The sequence below is a fragment of the Dendrobium catenatum genome, unplaced genomic scaffold, assembly GCF_001605985.2.
Source record: "Dendrobium catenatum unplaced genomic scaffold, ASM160598v2 fragScaff_scaffold_920, whole genome shotgun sequence".
NCBI lineage: Eukaryota > Viridiplantae > Streptophyta > Magnoliopsida > Asparagales > Orchidaceae > Dendrobium > Dendrobium catenatum.
Genome location: NW_021319382.1, coordinates 2,788,146 through 2,798,118, shown reverse-complemented (window position 1 = coordinate 2,798,118; position 9,973 = coordinate 2,788,146). Strand labels below are relative to the sequence as shown.

General features: G+C 35.3%; 1 protein-coding gene across 1 annotated transcript; it reads right to left on the bottom strand.

Annotated features, from left to right (window-relative positions):
- Positions 1–7,579: 7,579 nt before the first annotated feature.
- Positions 7,580–9,592, bottom strand: LOC110113281 (protein LATERAL ROOT PRIMORDIUM 1). The gene is made up of 2 exons (XM_020845785.2): positions 8,260–9,592; positions 7,580–8,175 (listed from the first exon to the last, which is right to left on the bottom strand). Exons 1-2 carry the CDS (start codon positions 8,879–8,881, stop codon positions 7,808–7,810), a joined length of 990 nt encoding a protein of 329 aa, XP_020701444.1. The 5' UTR covers positions 8,882–9,592; the 3' UTR covers positions 7,580–7,807.
- Positions 9,593–9,973: the final 381 nt, after the last annotated feature.

The window sequence follows — 9,973 nt, the reverse complement described above, 5'->3', positions numbered from 1 at the left end:
TCATTATAATTTTTTCTTTCATTAAAAAGAAAAAATTACAAGTTTTATAAGTTCTAATAAATCGAATAATATAAGTAATAATGAATTTTTGAGTAATTAATTTTATTTTTAGAAGTAAAAATAATGCACATCATGTGAGACTACACATATGATGAAAAAGTCCTCCCTCAATGGACATCTTTTCTTAATATTTATTGTAAAATCTTCTAAAGAAAAAGGTACCCTTCTTTTATCACCCTTTTTCTTTCAACAATATTGTAACATTATGATAGTCTAGCAAGCTATAGACATGGAAAGGCATATGAACTCCCAAAAATCTACATCCAATGAGTCCCAATGCAATATGAGACAACTTTCTCATAGAATAAAAAAATTATACTTTCTCATAGAATAAAAAAATTATCTCGAATGAAGCCTAATTTAGGCTTCATTTGGGACAACTTTCTTATTGCTTCTCAAAGCAACTAGAAAGCTGCTTTAAGAAGCAGCAAAAACCGGCCCCAAACGAAGCTTAGTTTACCTTAAACCATTTAGGGGCTTTGCTCATGCCCATAAAATAGAATACTATAAGCAATTTGTTGTTAGCTTCTATGAGATTTTAATGATCCATATTATGGTTAACAAAATTTGAGTGGTAGATTGCAATAATGCTCCAACTTGCTAAGTGAAATCTTGTTACATAATACCTAATAATATTAATAAAAATTTTATTTGAAATTTGAAGAATAATACAGAAAGCTCTTATGTGACAACTTTATTTAATTAAACAAGACAAAAACCTATTCTAAAATAAAAGGGATAAGAATTCATACAAAGTAAAAATTAAATCAAAAAATTATTTAATCAATTTATTTAATCCGTTAATAGAATCCTCAAAGCCGATGCTAAATATTTGATAAAAATTTAAGAGAGTGAACAATAAAAATAAGAGGAATTGCATAAAAAATAATTATAAAATACCTATTTACAAAACAAATTCCTATTTTATCCCTTTTTTTTTTCTTTTTACGTGCCCAATCAAATCATTAAAATTTTGATAAAAACAAAAAATATTGAGACAATTTTCTCAATGCTTAGCTATTTATATCACAATTAATCACTTTTTTAGTAATTATTTTATTATTTCTTATTTTTAAATAAAAAACATTTTTATAAGCAATTCTACTAACATATAAATAATATAAAAATATGCTACTCAATTTATATATATTTAAAAAAAATATTTTTTTTGCAATAACAATTGCTATTTTTAAAAATCTCAAGTTTTGTGGGCATTTTTGTAACATGAATGGAATGTTTCTGTATATAGCTGAAGCTCTCAACTTTTTTTTTTTCTAGGTGCAATTAATTTATCAACTTTCGTTTTATCACAATTGTTGATATTTTTGTATTTGTAATGTATAAAGTGGCTGTTTGAATTCTGTTCTCATTATTAAATATGCAGGAGAGAGAGAGAGAGAGAGAGGGTTAATTTATGTAGTTAACAGATGATTTGTAGCTCGTTCATGGCTTCCAGCCCTGCGGAATCATATTTATGGCTGTTAGGGTTTTTTTAAACAATGTAACGATAAGTGCTTCATTTCTATAACATTACAACGGTTATAATCGCTTCTACGTCAAAGTTCTACCCCACTGATCCTAAAATCATTGCTGAATATCTTTACAACATATTGTAATCACGACTGACATCCAACGATCCTAAAACCGTTGCAAAAATATTAGTGGCCAATAAGACCGCCAATAAAAGTTGAAATTTGTGCTTCAAAAGCCTAATTTTTTGGTAATAGTAGAATCACATATTATCTACTAAGTGAATAATTATTGTCAAAATGTTTTTAAATTTCAAAAATCAAAATAAGCATTAGCTAAAAGTTTTATTTAAAATTTCATTGGAATGATTTTATTACTATTTCTTAAAATAATTTTTTAGAACAAAATTTTAAACTAAAAAATAACTTTAAAAAACATTAAAAAAGTCAAATCCAAACGAAACCTAAGACAACTTACTTATTGGTTTCAAAAACAATTTTAGTACAAAAGTCTATTAAAAATAAAGAAAAAATAATGATTAAAATTATCTCAAGCAAATCCTAAGTATAAATTTTATCAATAATCCTACTTAAAAATAATGCAAAAGAATAATTCTTCATCAGGTCTCAATCAGGTCTCAACTGTGAACAATTATTACGTCCTCCGACCGGATGCAGAGAAACATCCGGTCGCAAGCAAAATCCCGCTATACTAAGGTGTACCAAATTTTTTTTCGAAAAACTCGGTACACCTCGGTACAGCGGGATTTTGCCTACGACCGAATGTTTATCTCACTCGGTCGACCGGACCAAATAAAACTTCCTCAACTGCATTGCCATACAAGATATGAAAAAGAAATCGACAGCTTCAACGGTTGTATTCGAAGTCCATAAATTCAAAAAATATAACAGCAAACATCATATATTATGCAAACCCTAAGAAGTTTTGACTATCAAATAAGTGATCTTCAATTTAAAATTTACATATTTAATGTATGTAAGTTTGTCTTCATTGACTCAAACCCCTAAAAAAAACAAATTTACATACATACCACATTATATCATATCATTTATATATATAACCCTCAAAATTTTAAAATTTCATATTTATTAATTATCATCCATAAATCAAATATGGGTGCACAAAAAAGAACTAAAAAAATTTGTAATGTACTATGATTGCAAGAGCGAAACCTCCTTTATGTTAGGAGATGGGTGCACAAACAAAATTAATTACCTTTCAGGATCAGTCGCGGTCTTATAAACTTTACCAATAGTCTAGACGAATTCCTTCATCCAAATGTGTAAAAGATCATAGTCGCAATTCAAAGCCAAGCGAAGCCTCCTTTATGAAACCTCCTTTATGTTAGGAGATGGGTGCACAAACAAAATTAATAAAATTTGTTCAGGAGGGCAACTGCCTTGCCTAAAAAAATCATTATATTATTTTTTAGATAATTTGTCATCTATCTATTTTTTTATCTTTATTACAAAAAATTTTAAGCAATTAACCCTTACCCCTCCCTTAAAAGTTTTAAAATACTATAATCTTTATACAATTGCCTCCAACAAATAGTAAATATAATTCATTACTTTAGTTATTCATTGGAATTCCAAAAATATCATTACAATCACAATTTGTTTCAGGAATCTGCAAATGAGCTGCCCCTTAACCCTCGATATATCTACAAAACATACAACAATCAAGGATATGAACAAATAGAGATTGATATTGACCCATTTTCTAATAGTAAAGGGTTAAGCTAAATTCTAGACAACACCAACAATAAATTAAGGTTGGTTCCGCCCGTATATGAATTTTAGGAATAAAATATAAGACTATCATATTTGGCATTAAAATTATTTAAAGATAGTAAGCATGAAATATTAAATTTTATACGTTATATATATATATATATGTAAATAATATGATACAAAATGGTATGTATATATATAAATCCAATCAAACTAGCAGAGAAAACTGCAAACTCAGAATTTCAATATCAAGCCATTCAAGGTCATAAAATGGCACTTATAACCCTCCATGCATCTAAAAGTATGATCATCCATCTGCTGGAAAACAAGTTTTTAAGTTTCAGACTGAATCAACTGAACACTTCCTAGAAATTCACCATTTTGTCTGTTTCTCTTCTTGGTAGAATGGGCCAAATAGAAGAACCTAAGACAAACCAACAATATATTCTTGAAGAGGCCCTCGACACGAAAGAAGAAGGAAAAACTTGCGAAGTTATAGGTGAAGCAACACGCAACAAAGCAGTAACATAATGCTCCCATCATTATATATAGTAAGTTTTTTTGCAGCAAATTACAACATCGACAACATGGCCATAATGTCAGACACCCACATTTTTTCTGCATGTGAAGAAAGTACAACAAAATAATAGAAACACCTAACCGTTGGAGAATCAAACCAAAAGCATCAGTAATAATTGAGGTTTTTAATGAAAGCTACCATGCGCAATGCTACAACAAGATTTTTCACGTTAAGCTATGGTCATACAGGCTTGTTTAATGGATATTGTCGAATGCTCTATCTCACCCTTACAAGAGTTGTCATGCCTTTAGGTGTGGCAATTCTATAAGAAGAGTGACAAAAAATTTAGATTTTATTTGTGATGACTTTGATTTTGTTCCTGCTTCTTAAAGCAAATTTTTAAAGCAAATTTTCAACTAAAAAGCTGCTTTAAGTAGCAGTAAAAAAGCAGTCCCAAACGAAGTGTTATAATTGTGATTTGTCTCTTAATGCATGTGGTTTATCATTGTTATGATTATCATATTTAGCCTAATCTAATTATTTGGAATTGATTTTAGGAATCCTCATTATCTATTCCAACATAGGAATTAATTATGTTGAGGTGCTATGAGTGTTCCTCGCAAAATCATTTTGAACATCTATCCAAATGATTACATGTCTACCAAATCTCCCACTTAATGCATCAACTCTAATTTCATCTACCAGTCCAAGGGGTGCATTGTCTACAATTTGTTCTATATGTCCAAACTATTTACCTTCTTAATAATTGCCATAATATAATATTGTTTTATCCTATATAACTTTCTTAGATCCATCTTTTTATTCTCATTTCTATTGCAGTTAACCTAATTTTTAATGGTTTATTAGACCTAAAAGTATAATTCATGCATACAACATCATCGAACCAACCAACAAAGCCGAGGTAACAAATTATATCAAGTTATACTATAAATGTACAATTGGCATGAAAGATCTTGTCCCCTCTTCCATGTCATTGTGAAAAACTTTAAAGAAATCAAATATGAATGAAATAAAGATGATTTTTTTTAGAAATTTAAGTCAATTAAGACAAACTCACATACATAAAAGTAGAAATCCTACTCTTAATTGATAGCCAAAACTCCAACCAATAGGTAAAGATGAGCTACGTATTAAATGAAGACGAAGGGCAAGTGCACACACACGGTGAATTCTTAGACAGGCATTTTGTGTTAGTGCATTGAATGGATCCTCCTCAACCACAAAAAGTAAATAAAAATCTCATTCAAGTATTACGAAAAGTAGCTAATTAACGTTAGAGCAACTAAGCAAACACGGTCATTGTGATATGCTTAACAATCATTCACAATAGAGACGAGAAAATAAAAGACACTGAAGGTTAAGATGACAAAACAACCGAAAAGCTTAATGATGTGCTTCTTAACGATGAAAGAAACGTGAAGTAATGACTTTATATGAATTTTAGTACCAAGGATTTAAGACTTCGACTACGGTGAGCGGACTTCTCAAAATTAGAAGTTTCCTCCTGCAAAACTTTGAAGATAACGTTGGAAATTTAGTACCATACAAAAGAAAGAAAAAAAAAACTATTTTTCAACCGAAATATTTGGCAGGAAACCAGAAAAATTGGTTGGTAACAAGATGATTCCAGCTGAAGAGTAAGATCCCAGCTCCATTTAGATGTTCCTCCCACACTCAGTTTTTTCCGGCTTTGTTGGTGTGGCTCATTTTTCTTTACTTAGAATATATTGCTATTGGATCGGCCACACTCATTTTTTTGGCTTTGTTGGTGTGGCTCATCTCCTTGTTAACAACTAATTCTACACTAACATAATAAAAAAGTCGTTATAAGTATAAAACATAGAAAATTGAAGATTAAAAAGTATGCTACAGGTATGACCAAAAACCCAAAGGCAAGCAGAATGCAGGACGACAGATAATAAAAACCATTAACACATAATATAACGAAAACAAAAAATCATTCGCAATTGTCTTCCTGGTAGAAATTACAAACCCATCGAAGAAAAAAAAAATTATCATAGAAGAAAACAGAAACAAGACTGCTTACAAAGCTCAGAAATGGTAGACGATAAATGCAGTTTGCTTCAAATCACAGTTCATGGCTGCATGTACATAATTAGTAAAGGATATCTTGTTCGCTAGGAACAAAATAATAAAGACAACTAAAATTTTGAATTCAGCTTTGTTAGAATCTAGGATGTGAAGATGTTGAAAATTCTCAATAAAAAAAGATCTCTTAAACCTTACTATTCTATTTATTTTGAATAAAATTAAAGTCAACATACATGTTCAGGCACTATACTAAAATATTACTATCAGAAAGTCTCAGAAAAAGGACAATACTGAGAATATTTGTAGTGAGGAAATGAAATCACAGCTACTTTTAAACTTCATAAACTGGCATTTAACTAAATCAAGTAAGAAACAAATGGAGTATATCAAGCCTTTAGGAACAGTAAGACAAACTAAGAATCAACAATTTAATATTAAACAAATGCAATCAACCAACGTAACTACTTAAAAAATCAAAACCACAATAAATAAATCATTGCAGGCTACAACATTAATAAAGCAAAAGCTGATGAAAAACTACAAATGCATAACCAAGTAAGGAATTGCCACTAAGGGCATCTCCAACCGAAAAACCCACTTTCCACTCCAAAATACATTAAAAATCCAAAATAAGGTAATTCGTCTCCAATCGAACTTAATTTCATATGCTTCTTCATCTCGCTGCCAAAAGTAACCGTCTTTCTCCTCTTTCGTGCACTTTCTCGACAAATCCCAAACATGCAGAAAAAATAACATGTTTATGCGACGTCAACCAATATTGACATCGCCCTGCTCTCTCCCAGAGAATAGCGGGAGACAATGCGTTCGGTTGGATCATTTGGCACGGCTATTGCATGTATGCTTTCCGATTACGGATGGTCTAAATAGACATTCCAACACAAGTAAATGCAGACAAAGCCCGGTATGAATAAAAGGCAAAATGCATGACATTATCAAACATAATTTCATAAACTCTATCACTCCTAAATGACACAATAAATAAGGCAACTGAGCCCCCTCAGAAAAGAAGAAATTAAATCCTCCGCCGTACTTAAGAGTATGGACTGTGTAGAGAGTAAAGCTGGCAAGTTTTCTTAAAGGCCTTGTAAGGTCTTCACTACACCAAACAAAAGTTGCGATCAATGATACAAGTTCCAAGGACATGCTGTACAACAAGAAAACATTTATAAAATCTCGAGTCATGGCAAATACATTCCAGTGGAGCCAATATTACTTTATATGTATAGGGGTAATCTCTTGTGTAACATCAAAATTCTAAATATTTAAAAAAAAAATATTATTTTTGAAAATTTCTATTTATAATAATCACTCAACAATCAACTTTTATTTTCAATGATTGTTAATTTTATATAATTTAAATGCATCATGGTCAAAAACACAAAGTTCAACGGTTCCTTTTAAAAACTATAAACATGTATTCAGTAACAAAGCGAAAGACAATTGTAGTTTTGACTTTCGATTATCATTTTGTCATATAATTTTCGGCGTTTATAGCACTTCCCCATACAAGTGCAATCGCTGAATAAAATAAATAGTATTCGTTGAAATATTCTTCCTCAAATCTAACATAGTCAAAGAATATAACAATCATTACGGAGAAGTTCAAAAGAGAGCGCCTGTCAGTCAAACAAACAGCAATATCACATGAAAAAGGTGACATAAATCGAGCAGCTCATGCAGGTTTAAACAAGTAATCATTTATTTAATCCAGCAATAGTTCCATTTGCAAAAATATGAAGAGCAGGAGAGAATAAAAGCAGTTTTTCTAGCCAGCTGTTATTCAGAATTAATAATAATAAAGAAGGAAGAAAGCAGTTGCAGACTGAGCCAGATGAACCAATATCGCCGCCTACAAATTACACTAAGAATGAAGCAAGCAAACTCCATTACTCGTGCGAGAGAAAAAAGTTCAATTTATTGCGTTACCAAACGCTGCGCCACCCAGCAGTCCACCCAAGCCGTACATGTCGGAGTGAGGTACGTTCCGTACACCGCCGCCACCAAGATGGAGTTCCGAGAAGTTGGGAATAGCGTTGCTTGTATTGTTGACATTATTATTCTCAACATCAGCTGCCGTAGATGTTCCGGTGAGGTCGGTGCAAATTCCTTCATCGAAGCCTTGGTTGTAAAGAAATCCCTTAAAGACGTGGCCTCCGATATTCACCTTCGCATGATAAGCATACTCGTCTTCTCCGTCATCGATGGATGTAACTCTCACACACTTAAACACAGCCGGCGCTCGCACGTGCCCTGGTAAGTTCTCCCGGAAGCTCGGATCTGAAAAAAAAAAAACAAGCTTTGAGATAAAGTTGAAGAAAGAAGACAAGAAATGATTTTTATATAGCGGTACGAGGTAGTCGCCCTGGTGGCTTGAGCCGGTGTCGAAGCTACGAGGGGGAGTAGTGTTGGAGTTAGACGCGTGGGAAGTGGTGGTTGTATGAGAAGATAAGAGACGGGGCTTCTTTAGAACTGAGGTGGGAGGGGAGGAGGCGGCGTTGGCGGATTCGGAAGCGATGAGGTGGCGCTCACGCCGGCGCGCGGCTGAAACCCAGGTGCTTCTGATGTGGGTCGAGCAATCAAAGCCGCGGCTTTTGCAGCATGTGCGGCATCGGCGGTGACTGCAATCCTTCTTGGCCTGGTTGCCGCAGTCTTGGCAAGTGGAGGGTCCCCCAGCTACAAAGAGGATGCCGGATGACTCCAGTACTGATGAGGGTTTCTGAAAGTAGGATGTAGTGGAACTAGGGTTAGGGTTTTGAGTAGGCGCAGGCGGTTGAGGTGAAGCAATAAGCGGCTGGGATTGCCAGAACTGGATCTTGGATGAGCGGGAGGAGTCATCGTCGACGAGGTAGGAAGCGGCGGTAAGGCGGGGGATGACCGAGTGGGCCTCCGCGCTTGAGTGGAACGGTTCGTGGTGCGCCGCCACCGCCGCTGGGTGGAAGGACGTGGCAGGGCCCACTACGTAGACGTCGCGAAGGCCAACCATCTCTGCTATGCCGTAGTTGACTGTCTGTCGGCCAGCCGCCGAAGAGCTCGGCGCCGCCCATAATCCTGCTCCTCCGCCGCCACTTGCGGCGGCGGAGGCTCCGCCTCCAGCATTGAAGCCGAGACAGAGATCATCCCCCCTCGCGGAAGCGGAGGATGCCACCCAGTCCGCGAAAGCTCCGTTGTCCGATGGGAATCGCTTTCCCGAAGCCACCACGCCGGTTCAATTAGCGAGATCTGCGCCGCTTTATGTACTCCTCTCTCTCCTCTCTCCCTCCCTTTCTCAGTCCTATTCTAAACTCTACGATTACCTATGAGCGCAGCGCGCCTGTCAAAAATCATTTAAAAAAAGAAGAGCTTGGAGATCTGATTGGAGGAGAGGGGAAATAGTGGGTGGCGACTGATCGATCTGGAAAACTATGAAATTCCTTGGCGATCTTCTCGCTAGCTCTCTCCCTTCTATTCCTTTTTCCCCTCTCTCTCTCCTGCTCCCTTTTTCTGATTTCTGTTCTGCTCCTGCTCTGCCGCCTGACCTCTCCTGCAGCAGCTAAAAGCTAAGCAGCTCTGCTTTCTTCATTTCTCACACGCGCGCACACTCTCTCTCTAACATCGGCAAGATCGGGTTTTGTCTGTTGGCTTGGCATGGCGTGGAGGTGGAGAGAGAGGGAGAGGACATTATTATTATCCGCGGCGGTCACGTGATGGATGTGGAAGAGATGGGGGGGATGGAAGCGCGGCTGGGTTCAGAAGAAAGCCGGGTCGAGAGCGACACGTGCAGAGAAAATGCCACTCCTCATCAGATTGGGACCGCCCTGATTCCTTGCGCATCCGACCCGAACGGAGACCCACTTCGAGCTTTCGAAAGTTACTTCTGTTATTAAATTTTTTTTCTTTAAAATCCTTAATCCTCGCTACTGCTCACTAGACAAAAATTAAGAGGAAAAATTAAAACATGAGAGCGAGAGATCCCACCTAATTACCATCAGAAAAAAAATACCTATAAAAATATCTAGGGAGGCCGGGAGCCATTACCCTAAAAAGAAGATCAAGAATTGTAGGATCTTGAAAAACCAACGATTGCTGTAAAAATTTA

Coding starts and splice junctions, on each gene's coding strand:
- LOC110113281 (XM_020845785.2), bottom strand. CDS start 8,881: ATGGTTGGCCTTCGCGACGTCTACGTAGTGGGCCCTGCCACGTCCTTC. Junction 8,176..8,259: donor CACCGGCTCAAGCCACCAGG/GCGACTACCTCG, acceptor TTTTTTTTTCAG/ATCCGAGCTTCCGGGAGAAC.